At 45.8% G+C, this 14,591-nt stretch overlaps 2 protein-coding genes across 3 annotated transcripts in view; both read left to right on the top strand.

The window, feature by feature from the left end:
- Positions 1-14,510, top strand: part of LOC132216850 (carcinoembryonic antigen-related cell adhesion molecule 1-like) — a 38,077-nt gene extending 23,567 nt beyond the window's left edge. The window contains exons 2-6 of the mRNA XM_059666469.1: positions 424-439; positions 1,299-1,658; positions 4,249-4,527; positions 13,160-13,286; positions 14,435-14,510. Coding sequence (XP_059522452.1) covers positions 424-439; positions 1,299-1,658; positions 4,249-4,527; positions 13,160-13,286; positions 14,435-14,495 — 843 coding nt within the window. The 3' untranslated portion in view covers positions 14,496-14,510. The remainder of the gene's footprint in view (positions 1-423; positions 440-1,298; positions 1,659-4,248; positions 4,528-13,159; positions 13,287-14,434) is intronic.
- The window catches only part of LOC132216848 (carcinoembryonic antigen-related cell adhesion molecule 21-like), a 169,395-nt gene that overhangs the window by 54,355 nt on the left and 100,449 nt on the right, over positions 1-14,591 (top strand). The window lies entirely within an intron of this gene.

Raw genomic sequence — 14,591 nt, 5'->3', positions numbered from 1 at the left:
TACTGGGCACTCAACTTGAGCTCTAGGGAATTTCCCCCACCCCCACCCCCACCTCCATGTCCAAGACTCAAGCTTATCTCAAAAGGAAATGCGCCTATGAGGGTGGAGGGGGTGGAGAATCACTGAGGAAACAGAGGCCTCATCAATTCCCAGGATCTGACATTTAGCTGGAAGGTAACCAGGATGGTGGGAGGGGGAGGTGGAAAGGAGGGTAGGACATAGGAAGGGACCTGAGCACAGACCCCGCCCCCTGCCCATGTGACCAGGAGAGTGAGCTTGTCCCTAGAGGAGGCTCAGCAGGTCCCACCAGTAGGGAGAGCAGTGCCTGTGAGTGCTTCTGGACCTCAAGCTCTTCTCACAGAGGGAGGGACGGAAATGGAGTCCCCCTCAGTCCCTGCTCACAGAGGGTGCATCCCCCCGCAGGGGCTCCTGCTGGCTGGTAAGGAGGGGATAAATCCTGGGGGTGGACAGGAAAAGGGGAGACAGAGACTGGCTCAGGGTCTCCTGGGGAGCACAGCGCTCTGAGAGGGGACAGAGGGCTTCTGTTTGGACCTGAGGGAAGAGGACAGGGGAGCAGAGTAGGGTGGGGGGGGGGGGGGGCTCAGCAGCAGGACACTCCCATGATCTGGAGGTGGTGAGGGACAGGAAAACCTAGATTATGGTAAGTTTTACAAGTTATTCATCACTGAAATTGTTCCTGAAAACTGATTATAATAATATCTATTTGTGTCAGGGTGATATAAGAAAAAATGAACAGGGGCACTAAGCGTTGTCTTTACCACCAACCTCAGAACTGAGTACATGCACCCCAGGGAGTGCAGGACCCAGGGAGCACTTATTCATTCACCCACAGGCACTTCAGCCTGCTGCGGGCCCTGGGGGTACAACAGATCAGACAAACCCCTTCCCCCATGGAGCTCACCTTCTATGGAGAGGAGACACACAAGGAAACATCTAGATGTGAGGTTAGGTACCCACAAGTGCCATGAGGAAAACAGAACAGGGGCAGGTCAGAAAGTGGAGACACAGGTCTTTGGTGTCAACAGGGGTCTGAGCAGTGCCTGTGAGCATTTCTGACTTCAGGATCCAGGAGCCAGGCAGGCACCTGGGATTTTTCAAACAGGAAATAAGGTCAGAGGTGCTGAAGTATTGCTGGCCATGCTGCTGCACTTGACCACAGGAAATACACTCACACACACCAAGGCTGAGAGATGAAGAGACCTGCTAGGACCCAGGCCATCATCTTTCCTTCCAATACATAGCTCCAAATGTTGATCAACTTCTCTCTTCCCTCCTAGCCTCACTCGTAACCCTCTGGAGCCTGCCCACCACTGCCCAGCTCACTATTGAATCAGTGCCGCCCAGTGCTGCCGAAGGGAAGGATGTGCTTCTCCGTGTCCACAACCTGCCTGGGGATCTAATGGGCTATATGTGGTACACAGGGGAAATAACGGACGTTGACCTTCAAATCGTATCATATGTAATAGACACTCAAACAACTACTCTCGGGCCCGCATACCGCCATCGAGAGACAATATACCCCAATGGATCCCTGCTGTTCCAGAAAGTCACCCTGCAGGACACAGGATACTACACTCTACAAGCCATAGACAAAGATTTTCGGAGCAAAAGAGTAACTGGACAGCTCCGTGTATTCCGTGAGTGATTGCCCTCTGACCTCTGGGTGTCGGGTGGGGTATATTCTACTTCACACACAGGACTGCCAGGCCTGGACTCTCTTACATTCCCCTCTGCCTCGCATTCCAGGTTGGGTTTGGGCATTTAGTGCAGGACACACAATGGAGACAAACTCCTTAAGGTCAGAGTACCCTTTCCGGATTCCAGCCCTGCAGACATTCTCCACAGAGAGAAGGGCCAGTCTGATGGGAGTGACTCAGCAGAGGGAGACCAGTCTCAGTCCAGACAACTGGGCCCCTCCCAACCATGACCCAGAGAACAACCCTGCAGGACTTATACAGGGCCTGGCCTGCGGGATCCCTGGGATCCTTACAGACAAGTTCAACCCAGGTGGTCCCTCCCCAGACCTCTGTCCAGGGCTCCTGACTCCAGGGAACCTGAGGAGCCTCTGGGTGATTGAGGTTGATCTGTGGGCAGGGCTGACTGGCAGCAACAATTTCCCAGGTGCCCATGTCACAAGTTTGCTGAGGTGGTCACCGCCAGGGCTCAGCCTCAAGAGCCACACGTGGGGAGGGATGGAGCCTGCTCCTTCACCTGAGACCACGTGTTGGGAGTATGTGGACAAGGTCCCCAGGCCTTTAGCCAACTGCCCTGGGGGACATAGGAAGGAAGAGGAACAAGGTCTCCCCAGGGAGGGAAAGGGAAGATGTTCCTCGAAGCTCCTAGTCCACCAGGGATCTGCCCACGGCATCCTCTCTCAGAGACACAAAGAATAACAGAGGCTGTCAAGTTAACAGTTAGGCAGCCCCTCTACTCCAAGCTTTAGGTTAGGAAACTGTGAAAGATACAAGGTTCGTTCACAGGCAGCATGGGAAACCTGAGACCATTTACCATTTATCCTGTTTCAATCAGGGAAAACTGAGTTACAGGAAGATACAGTCACTCAATCAGAATCACACAGACTGACTGACCAACGTGAGTCATGCCAAGGCCTCTCCTCCACTCCAAGGGCCTTACTGTGCTCACTTCACCCCTGACTCCTGACTCACATCCTCGTCCTGGTGTGAGGCTCCCATTCCTCCCAGTGGCTCCGGAGACCTTCCCAAGATGGGCCTGGTGACCCTGCACCATCTGACTGGTTCACTGTCTGTTTCACACACGTGTTCTCATGATGACACCTTGACCGCAGGTGGGATCCTCTCAGATGGTGAGATCCACCAGCCACTCTCCTTTCTCTCAGACGCTGCCCATTTGAATGAATTTGACTAAACTCCAGTTGTTTCCTGAGTGAGAAAGAAAAGGAAGAGCACATGCCACAGGCCCATGTGGGGGCTCCTCCCCACCTGCCTGACTGTCCCTAGAAACAGGGAAGGACCGTCTTCCTAACTTTACTAACATGGCACATGTCCTTTCTCCCAATCTGGTGTTTTCCCGCCCTGTACACAGCACAGACACCTGGACTCACCCTCCGGTCACTTCTCTTCTCAGGACTCACCTTCTCTCTATCCCAGGGAGTCCCTGATTCCAAACCCACTGTGGCATCTCCCTTTGGTCACAGTGTGACCTGGTTGGATGGCAGAACTTGGTCTATGACCTTCGTGCTCTCTAGACAGAGATTCCTGCAAAATCTGGCATTAGATCTTCGGGGCATGAGTGATTTTCACATATTCTTTCACAGTTTACCTCAAAATCTCTCTCATAACTGCCAAACACAAATGGACCACGAGGGCCATATTTCCAGCAAGTTCATGCTCCCCCACCTCCACAAGCCCCCCTTCTGTACGTGCTATTGTCTGCGTGTTGAGGAAGGATCCCTGCCCTCTGCAGTGGCAGAAAGGACATTACAGACCAAGGGCAGAGAGCCTGGCTCTGCTGCCACCGCCAGCCAGCTCCCGCCGTCCCCCACTCTTTTCTAAATCATTCCTGGACTCTGCTCTGCCCTTTCTGGGGTCACTGTCTCATGTCAGTCACCAGTGAACTCCTGGACAGACGGCCACACCTCGTGGCCCTGCAGCCTGGGTCCTAAACTCACCGCCAGACTTGCTTTGGGTCTCCCGTGTATTGTTTCTGCTCAGACACCCAGTTCCAGGACACCCTGCGCAGTCTTCTCTGGGTTTAAGGACTATGGGGAGGCCCATCATTACTCATCTCTAGGTTAACCCTGGACTGTGAGGCTTCGGTGGAAACACATCTCCACCCGGCAACGTAGGTCTGTGTAGCTGGAGGGGACTCAGCACCTGCACATTCCAGGTGAGACCCAAGGTCGGCCAGGCAGTCAGCTGGTCAGTGAGGAGCCAGGGCAGGTGCCGGGTGGTCTCTGACTCCCAGTCCCGTGTCTCTCTGTGATGAAACCCTAATAGTTATCTGAGCCCTGAGAGTCTGTTCTTTTTCTCGCAGACATAGAGCAGGCAGCCTTACATCTTCTGTGTGCACAGCTCCTCATGCATTTGTTTGTCTTGTGATGCACAGACCTGCCTTATTCTTTTAAAAACTCAGGTTGGCTGAGAGGCAAGAGGTGTCAACTCTGATGAAAGAAGTCTTTAGAGCAGCGGTTCTCAACCTGTGGGTCGCGACCCCTTCACAGTCAGTCACCTCCCCTGTTCTCCACAGAGCCAGTGGGGAAGCCCGCCCTCCGAGCCAGCAATGCCACAGTCACAGAGCACAAGGACGCCGTGGTCCTGACCTGCCTCACCAATGACAGGGGCATCTCCATCCGGTGGCTCTTCAAGAACCAGATTCTACCTCACAAGCACAGGATGAAGCTGTCCCCGGACAACAGCATCCTCACCATAGACCCTGTCAGGAGGGAGGACGCTGGGGGCTTTCAGTGTGAGGTCTTCAACCCCATCAGTTCCAGCAAGAGTGACCCTCTCGAGCTGGACGTACAATGTAAGTGACTCCTTGACCCGTCTACGTCTCCCTGGGAGGATTGCTCTACCAATGGTGTGATAAAGGGACAGAAGTCACAGGGAGCAGATTGTCAATCAGGAGACATCACAGTAAACAGAAGGGCAAAGTGGTTAAGAGCTCAGTTTCCGACCCTGGGTCTGGCATTCACTGTGACCTTGCACAAGGTTGCTTTTTATGCTCATTTTTTATGTGATAAACTATACACAAAATTTACCATTTTAACTTTTAAGTGTATACCTCAGTGGCATTAAGTGCATTCACATTGTTATGCAATCATTACCACTATCCGTTAGGAACTTTTTCATCTTGCCACACTAAAACTCTGTACCCATTAAACAATAGCTCTCCAATCCCCAATCCCAACCCCTGGAAGCCACCATTCTGTTTCTATTAATATGACTACTCTAGGTACTTCATATAAGTGGAATCATATGATATTTATCCTTTTGTGTCTGGCTTTTTTCACATAGCATAGTGTCTTCAAGTTTCATCCATATTATAGCATATATCACAATTTCATTCCTTGTTAAGGCTGAATAATATTCCATTGCATCCATCACGTTTAATTTCTCATTCATCTGTCCATGAATTCTGTGTTGTTTCTACCTTTTGTCTGTTGTGAATAATGCTGCTGTGAACAAGGGTGTACAAATATCTGTTCAAATCCCTGCTTTCAATTCTTTTGAGTATTTACCCAGAAGTAGAATTACTGGATCAAATAGTAATTTTTGTTCAATTTCTTGATGAACTGCTGTGCCATTTTCCATAGTGGCTGCACCATTAAATATTCCTCCTGGCAATGCACAGAAGTTCCAGCTTTCCCCATCCTTGCCAACACATTGTTTTCTGGGTGGTTTTTGGTTTTTGTAACAGCCATCTCAATCGGTGTGAGGTGTCATCTCATGGTGGTTTTGATTTCATTTCTCTAACGATTAGTGATGCTGAGCATCTTTTCATGTGCTTATTGTCCTTTGCTATATTTTCTTGGAAGACATTTCTACTCAGTTCCTCTGGCCATTTTTTCATCCTATTGTTTTATGGTTGTTGTTGAGTAATAGTTACATATATATTCTGGATATTAATCCCTTATCAGATATATGATTTTCACATATTTTCACCCATTCTGTGTGTGTCTTTTTTCTTTTTAACATTGTCGTTTCATAAACACAATTTTTAAAATTTTGATAAAGTCCAATTTATCTACTTACTAGAGGCCTAGTGCATGAAATTTTGTGCACCAGTAGGGTCCCTAGCAGCTGCTGGCTGCCAGCCGGGACCTCCCTGGTGGTTAGCGCACGTCTAACACCCGGTTGGTCGAACTCTCACCCTTAGGGACAATTTGCATATTAGCCTTTTATTATGTAGGATTCTTTGTTGCTTGTGCTCTTAGTTTAATATCCAGAAATTCCTTGACAAATCCAATATCATGAAGATTTCATCTTATGTTCTCTTTTAAGAGTTTTTTTTAAGTTTAGCTCTCACACTTAGATTTTTGGTCCATTGTGAGTTAATTTTTTGTATATGGTGTTAAGTAGTTCCAATTCATTCTTTTGATGTAAATACCATTTTCCAAGTGCCATTTCTTGAAAAGACTGTGCTTTCCTTCTTGTATGGTCTTGGCACTTTTTAAAAATTGATTCTAGAGAATGAAAGAGAGAGAGAGTGACTCTTGATGTAATGATGTAAGAGTGAAACATCAACTGGCTGCCTCCCGCACATGCCTTGCCTAAGGATCAAACCAACAACCTGGGTTGTTTCCTGACCAGGAATAGAACCCATCATCTTTTAGTGTACGGGACGGTGCTCCACACAGCTGAGCTACACCTGCCAGGGAGGGTCTTGGTACTCTTCTCAAAATCATTTGGCCGTATATGTGAGGGTTTATTTCTGGGCTTTCTAATCCATTTCTATATGTCACAGCCTTACAGTAAATTTTGAAATAAGGAAGTATGAATCCTCCAATTTTGTTCTTTTTCCAGTTTGCTTTGGTTATTGGGGGTCTCTTGACATTCCATATGAATTTCAGGATGGATTTTTCTATTTTTGTTCCCAAAATGTCATTAGGGTATTGATAGGGATTGCATTCAATCTGTAGATCACTTTGGGCAGTATTGTCATCTTAACAATATGAAGGCTTCCAATCCATGAACATAGAATGTCTTCCCATATTTTTCCAGCAATTTTTTTGTGTGGTTGTTCAGTATATAATAAGTCTTTCACTTCCCTGGTTAAGTTAATTCCTAAAAATTTTATTCTTTTTGATGCTATTGTAAATGGCATTTTCTTAATTTCCTTTCTGAATTGTTCATTGTTCATATATAGAAGCACAACTTATTTTTACCTGTTCATTTAGTATCCTGCAGCTTTGCTGAACTTGTTTATTAGTTCTAACAATTTTTGTGGGACTTTAGGGTTTTCTACATAGAAGGTCATATCATATGCAAACAGACATAATTTTACATCTCCTTTTCCAATTGGGATGCCTTTTATTTCTCATTCTTGTCTAATTGCTGGCTAGGACTTCCAATACTGTTTTGAGTAGAAATGGCAAATGAAGGCAGATCTTTGTCTCTGCCTGATCTTAGGAAAAAACTTTTAGTCTTTCACTATTGAGAATCATGTTAGGTGTGGGTTTGTCATAAACGGCCTTTATAATGTTGATGTAGTTTCCTTCTATTCCTAGTTTGAGCATTTTTATCACGAAAGGATGCTGAATTTTGTCAAATGCTTACACTGATTCAATCTCCTTACTATTTATAGGTCTACTCATATTTTCTATTTCTTTGTTGTGCTGTGCCAGCACAGCTAAGGGTTCGGTAAGCCTGAGCGGGGGTGGTGAAGGATTAAAGCAAAGAGAGACAAAGAGAATATACCCGGGGCTCGGTGGATCTCCTGTGCCTGGATGAGGCCACAGAGAAGGATCCAGCCAGCAAGCTGAGGCTTTATTTTATAGTCAGAGAAAAACAAGGTAGTGGTCAACATAGATACAATGTTCTTGTGAGTTTCCTTGTTTTGGCAGCACTTGCTGGATCTCCCAAAGCCCATTAGCTACCTAGGAATTATCTAGGGGGCGGCCATAAGGTCAAGCTTAATTATGCTAAGAGGGCTCTGCCCTGTAAGCTGGGACTTGTTTGTGGCTCTGCCCTGTCAATCTGAGGCTTAACTCTGGAGCCGCTCCCTACACTTTGTGATTCCATCTTGGTAAGGTTTTGTGTTTGTCCATTTCATCTAAGTCATCCAATTTGCTGGCATACAATTACTCATAGTACTATTATAATTCTTATTATTTCCATAGAATTGTTAATAATGTACCCACTTTCATTTATGATTTTAGTAATTTGAGTCTTCTCACTTTTTTTCTTAGTCAAACTAGGTTAAGTTTTGTCAATCTTTTCATCTCTTTTGAGGAATCAACTTTTTTTTTTTTTTAATATATTTTATTGATTTTTTACAGAGAGGAAGGGAGAGGGATAGAGAGTTAGAAACATCGATGAGAGAGAAACATCAATCAGCTGCCTCCTGCACACCCCACACTAGGGATGTGCCCACAACCAAGGTACAGGCCCTTGACTGGAATTGAACCTGGGACCTTTCAGTCCACAGGGCAACGCTCTAGCCATTGAGCCAAACCGGTCAGGGCAGGAACCAACTTTTTGTTTCATTGATTATCTCTCTTGTTTTACTATTCTGTAATTTATCTATCTCCACTCTAATCTTTATTAGAATTTAGTTTGTTCTCTTTCTCTAGTTCCTTATGTTGTAGAGTTAGGTTACTTATTTGAGATCTTTCTTCCTATTTATTTTTTTTTAATTAAATCTTTATTGTTCAGATTATTACATTTGTTCCTCTTTTTTCCCCCCCCATAACTCCCCTCCTCCCAGTTCCCGCCCCACCCTCCGCCCTCACTCCCCACCCACTGTCCTCATCCATAGGTGCACGATTTTTGTCCAGTCTCTTCCCACATCTCCCACACCCCTTTCCCCCCTCCAAGAATAGTCAGTCCATTCCCTTTCTATGTCCCTGATTCTATTATAATCACCAGTTCATTCTGTTCATCAGATTATTTATTCACTTGATTCTTAGATTCACTTGTTGATAGATGCATATTTGTTGTTCATAATTTGTATCTTTACCTTTTTCTTCCTCTTCCTCTTCTTAAAGGATACCTTTCAGCATTTCATATAATCCTGGTTTGGTGGTGATGAACTCCTTTAGCTTTTCCTTATCTGTGAAGCTCTTTATCTGACCTTCAATTCTGAATGATAGCTTTGCTGGATAAAGTAATCGTGGTTGTAGGTTCTTGGTATTCATCACTTTGAATATTTCTTGCCATTCCCTTCTGGCCTGCAAAGTTTCTGTTGAGAAATCAGCTGACAGTCGTATGGGTATTCCCTTGTAGGTAACTGGGTTTCTTTCTCTTGCTGCTTTTAAGATTCTCTCTTTGTCTTTTGCTCTTGGCATTTTAATTATGATGTGTCTTGGTGTGGTCCTCTTTGGATTCCTTTTGTTTGGGGTTCTCCGCGCTTCTTGGACCTGTAAGTCCATTTCTTTCACCAGGTGGGGGAAGTTTTCTGTCATTATTTCTTCAAATAGGTTTTCAATATCTTGGTCTCTCTCATCTTCTGGCACCCCTATAATTCTGATGTTGGTACGCTTGAAGCTGTCCCAGAGGCTCCTTACACTATCCTCGCATTTTTGGATTCTTTTTTCATTTTGCTTTTCCCATTGGGTGTTTTTTGCTTCCTCACATTTCAAATCATTGACTTGATTCTTGCGCTCCTCTGGTCTGCTGTCGGGAGTCTGTATAATATTCGTTATTTCAGTCTGTGTATGCTTAATTTCTAGTTGGTTCCCCAATATAACATCAAGGGTCTCATTAGATTTCTTGAGGATCTCACAACATTTATCGGCGGTCTCACCAGTCTTTTCGAGGGCCTTACTAAGTTTATCGGCAGCTTCTAGACAGTTCTTAAGAGACCTTAAAAGTGTGGTTCTGAACTCAATATCCTCCATTGACAGTTTTGTCCTGTTTCTTTGTCTCCGCATTTTTTATGCTTTCTTGGTACACCCCCTAGTGGTCTTTGTGTGCAGTCTTGTTGCCTTTAAGCATTGATTGATGTTGGCAATACCGGGGGTGAGTTGACCTCCAGGCAAACTGGCTATGAGAGTCCGCTGGGTCTGCAGTGGGAGGGCTTCTGTGCTGGATCTCTAAGGCGGTGCTAATCTAGCCTTTGCCTGAGGCTATCCGGCAAATGGTTCTGCGCAGGGCTTGGACGGGGCGGGTCCCAGGGGATCTAGAGGGCGGGCCGGAGCGAGCAGTTATGGCTGCTCTCAGTTCCTTCCCCAGGGGCTCTGCCTCTCAGAGTCCCAGCAATGGCTGCAAACCTCGGAGAGAAAGCTGCCTTTGAGTTCCGACCGAAGCCAGACAGTCCCGCTTCTCCCGTTTGAGTCTTGCTCCCCAGAGACTCGCCTGGATCTGGAGCTCAGAGTCTGAAACTCCCTCCCGATTAAAAACAACAACCGCGCCCTCCGCCGCCAGCCCACTCCGCGCGCGCACTCCGCACCTGAGTATTTCACTTCAGCACTGCGCCTCCTCTGAGTCTGGGTATGATATTCTCTTTCCTCCTAGTTGTAGAATTTCCACTCAGCCAGCCTTCCTGTGGTTTTGGATGATGTCCGTTCTGTCCTTTAGTTATATCTCTGAAGTGGTTGTTCGAGGCAGCGACCTCCTGCGTTAACCTACGCCTCCATCTTGGTTTCTCCCTTTCTTCCTATTTAAAGTAAGCATTTGCAATTGCAAATTTCTTGCCCAAGATTTTCAACTTCTCTGAGCCTCATATTCCACAACAGAAAATTACAATAAGAGTACCTGCTTCGTGGTATTGTTTTAAGTATTTAATGTGTTATTGAATCAAACCCTTAGCAAAATGTCACACACAACAGAAATGTTTCATGGTATTGGCTGCTATTATTACTCCTATTATCACTGGCCTCTATGAAGTCAGTGGTCCTAGAGTCCAGGATCCACCCCTTACTAATCATATGACTTTGGGTAAATTTTTCACCACTCTAAGCCTCAATTTTTTCATCAGTAAAATGGAAATAATGTCTATCTGACAAGGTTATTATATGAATCAGATGAGATATAACAAAAGTATTTAGCACAGAGTCTGGCACATAGTAAGTGCCCCATAACAGCAGGTAAAATTAATATTAATCCTTAATCTTGAGTTCACTAGTGAGCGCAACAGAAATGGGGGAAAAAGGACACAGATGCAAAATGATTTAATTTAGGGTTAGGGGGGCATTACACACACAAAAAAATAATCATTATAGGAAAAGAAAAGAGGAGTTGAGTGCAAAGTCTCAAGCCTGATTTGTTAGTTTTCATCCCCTGAGAGACAGCCATGATGGGATCAGACATACAAATATTTATTTGGAAAAAAATCCCTGTGAAGAAAAGAACCTGGGATGGAAGTGGGAGGAGCCTGGAAGTTTCCTCTGGCAAGGATGCAGATCTGGTTATTGTGTAGGAGAAAGAAAAGAAAGATTTAGGTTGAAGTGCCATCTTTTCTGTTGTCCTTTTTTGTTTGTTTGTTTGTTTGTTTGCCCATCTTTGTGAATTAACTTTGGAAGACAGCAAACCATCTGCATGAAAAGTTTTGAAATTTTGAAAGATGATTTTATAAGAATACTTAGAGAACATTTAAAGGATATAACATTACTGTTTAGTATTCACTTGGCAAACTGAAAAAGGAAAGTGCTGACATTATGCCCCTTTTAGACAATTATTTTCAAGCTTTAGTTTGTATAGGAAATCTTAATTTCCAGATTCCTAGACTCTACCCATAAAAGTTCTGATTCAAAATGTCTGCATGTCTGGAGTGGGACCCAGAAGTTTGTGTTTTTAGAAAACATCCCAAAGAATTCTGTTGTAGGTGGTCTTTGAAATACTACGTTTCGACATACTGGTTTAAAGGTCTCAAGTAACTCTAGAAAACATCTGTAGGCAAAAAGTAGTCCTAGGTAGGGAGTGTTTTCTTCCTAGAATCACTGTGGATCTCATGCAAAAGTCAAAGGAACACAAACTCTCCGGACACCATGACTATGGGAGCTAAACATCCCTCTGATCTAAAGAACACTCCCGACCGCCCATAACGATCCAGGATGAATATCTGTAATGACCAACCCATTATTTTTACCAGAGGAAACTAGGAGACTGCCCTTTAACTCTGCTACCAGGGCTTTTGGAAGCTCCAAACGGCTTCCTAAAATGTGACCTTTCTCCATGAGCCGTGGGCCTATGAGATGAGAACCTATCACTTCCCAATGCACCATCTCCCCGCTATGTTCCCTCGAGCATCCCTCCTTTCCAGGATGGAATGCTGTGCAACAAAACAACGGTGTTAGTGGTGACTACTTGGGATGGAATCATTTACTTCTCAAGGAATGACACTTACCCCTCTCAGGGTGATTGGAGAGCATATGTCTGTTTCAGGTTAGGAAAGGGAGCTGGGGGTTCACAGACTGTCTAAACAGCGACATTTCCACAACCTATGGGGTCAGTATGCCTTCTGGGTTTGCCACCACAATCCTTAAATGGAAACTTTTTTCACGGTACAAGAGCTGGCAGAACTTTTTGCTCTAACTTGAATAGGAAAAAATTCTCCTGCACAAGACACCTTTAGGTTTATTTAGGGAGTTAGGTCTCAGGAAGAGACCTGTTTTAATTGTGTGTGTTTTTTTATTCAACCCTGGAAGTAGTGAAGGGAAGCAGGGTGGACAATACCTTTAGATCCCCAGTAGCTCTCATTTTAAAGCATGTTGGAAACACCTCCAGTGCCATGTTTTTTTAATGTTGTGTGTGGGTGTGTCTGTGTGAGAGAGGAAGGGAGAGGGAGAGAGAGAGAGAGAGAATTATTGATCAGCTGCCTCCTGCACACCCCCACTGGGGATCCAGTCAGCAACACTGGCATGTGCCCTGTCTGGTGCCGAACCAGTGACCTTTAGGTGCAGGGAACGATGCTCCAGCCACTGAGCAACACCTGCCAGGGCTACAGTGCCTTCTAAGGCAGTATCTGCAAGGCTGATGGGGAGTCCTTGAGCTAAAGTTACCCACAAGATGAAAACCATTGCTCACAGCATTGGGCTTACTTCAGATCCCTGCTGGGAGCCTGGGGGACCTCTGTGCAAAGTAGGTGGTGCATTCACCACCTTCCATCAGTTCCGTCCTCACCAAGGAGACCCGACTAACACATACTCATGGCCGCCACACCTGGTACAGAAAAAGCGCAACCATGAAAGGTGGGAAGTTATGACTTACAAAAATGGCCATCAGCTTTCTCACATTTCCAAAGCTCCAACCATATCTCAGTGCAAAAAGTCCAGTTTGGAATTGTGTCAAGTCTGGGCACCAACATAGAAATACAATGAGAGAAAAAAATTACGAGGATATAGTGAGCTATTTACCTCATAGCAACGCTCCCAGGGGAAATTTCTTCCTTGGAGGAACAAGTAGAGACTACTTCATGCTGGGAGTTGTTTCCCAGGGCAGCCACACTGTAAAATAACGTCACCTCCACTCATTCTTCTCTTTTCTATCCATGACAGATGATCCAACACTACCAAGTCCTGGCCTCTCAGTTGGGGCTATGGCCGGCATCGTGGTTGGCGTCCTGGCTGGCGTAGCTCTGGTAGCAACGTTGGCGTACTTCCTGTGTATCAGAAAGACTGGAGGGTATGACAGCCTTCCCTCTTGTTCCGCTTCCTCCATGGCTGATGACCATCCTGGGAGAGGGAAGGAGACTTCCCCTCTGTCGCTGGGCCTGGATCTGCTCCTCCTCCTTCTTAAACCCCTGTTTCTCAGCACTGATTCCTGAGGCCTCTTCTTCCCTGGTCTTCAAGCTTCCTGTACCCCACTCTCTTTGGAACATGGTTATTCCCATCCCCCTGTGGTTTAGAGTGGGCAGATCTGACTACATTCCTTGGTCCTATAGTCAGGGAAACCAAGGTCCAAGAAGGAAGACAAATCAGTAAACGAAAAGAGTAGCAGGAGAAAGCGAGTTGTGTGCTCTGCCAACCACAGGAAGAGGAGAAGAGAGGGGCAGGACAGGAAGAGAACCTTAAAAATACGTGAAACCAGGCCATCCTGTGTGGCTCAGTGGTTGGACATTAACCCATGAACCAGGAGGTCACAGTTCGATTCCCACTCAGGGCACATGCAAGGGTTGTGGGCTCAATTGCCAGAATAGGGCTTGCAGGAGGCAGCTGATGGATTATTCTCTCATCATTGATGCTTTTATATCTCCTCCTTTCCTCTCTCTAAAATCAACAAATTCATATATTTTTAAAAGCTGAACCCAAAGGCCTTTTGGATAATAAATGAAGAATGAAAACAGAATCAACAAAGCCAAAAGGTATCCAGGTAGAAATAGGCTCAGAAGCAATTAATAAAGAATCGACCTTTGTGCCTGGCCAGGGGGCTCGGTTGGTTGGAACATAGTCCCATAGAAAGGTTGCAGGCTCCATTCTCAGTCAGGACACAAACCTAGGTTGGGGGTTCTATCCCCAGATGGGGGTCTCTCTCTCTCTCTCTCTCTCTCTCTCTCTCTCTCTCTCTCTCTCTCCATTCCTGCTCCCCTCTTCCTCTTTCTTAAAATAACAAATACCAGATGAAGATTTTTTAAAAGGGGATGGGCCTGTGTGAACGTTAGTGCAGCAGGAAAGGAGTGCACTCTAGAAGGGATGGTGGGTACACTGAAGAGGAGCCCTAGGAGGAAGGCAATACTGACTCTGGTTTAAATGAGCGGACAGTGTCCTTCCTACTTCAGGGAGCAAAGAGCCTATGCTTGGGAATAGGAGTCACAGTCTCTAATATTTGTTTAGGGCAAGCGACCAGCGCGATCTCACAGAGCACAAACCCTCAGCTTCCAACCACAGTAGGTAAAGCCATCACCAGTGAGAGCTGGTGTGTTCTACCACGTGCCCTGCCCTAGCAGGAAACCTGGTCCCAAGGACTCAGTACCTTCTGAAATGTTAGAGG

This window comes from Myotis daubentonii, chromosome 15 (assembly GCF_963259705.1).
Source record: "Myotis daubentonii chromosome 15, mMyoDau2.1, whole genome shotgun sequence".
Taxonomy (NCBI): Eukaryota; Metazoa; Chordata; class Mammalia; order Chiroptera; family Vespertilionidae; genus Myotis; species Myotis daubentonii.
Note: the sequence above shows the minus strand (reverse complement) of the source record. Positions and strands in the feature narration are given on the sequence as shown.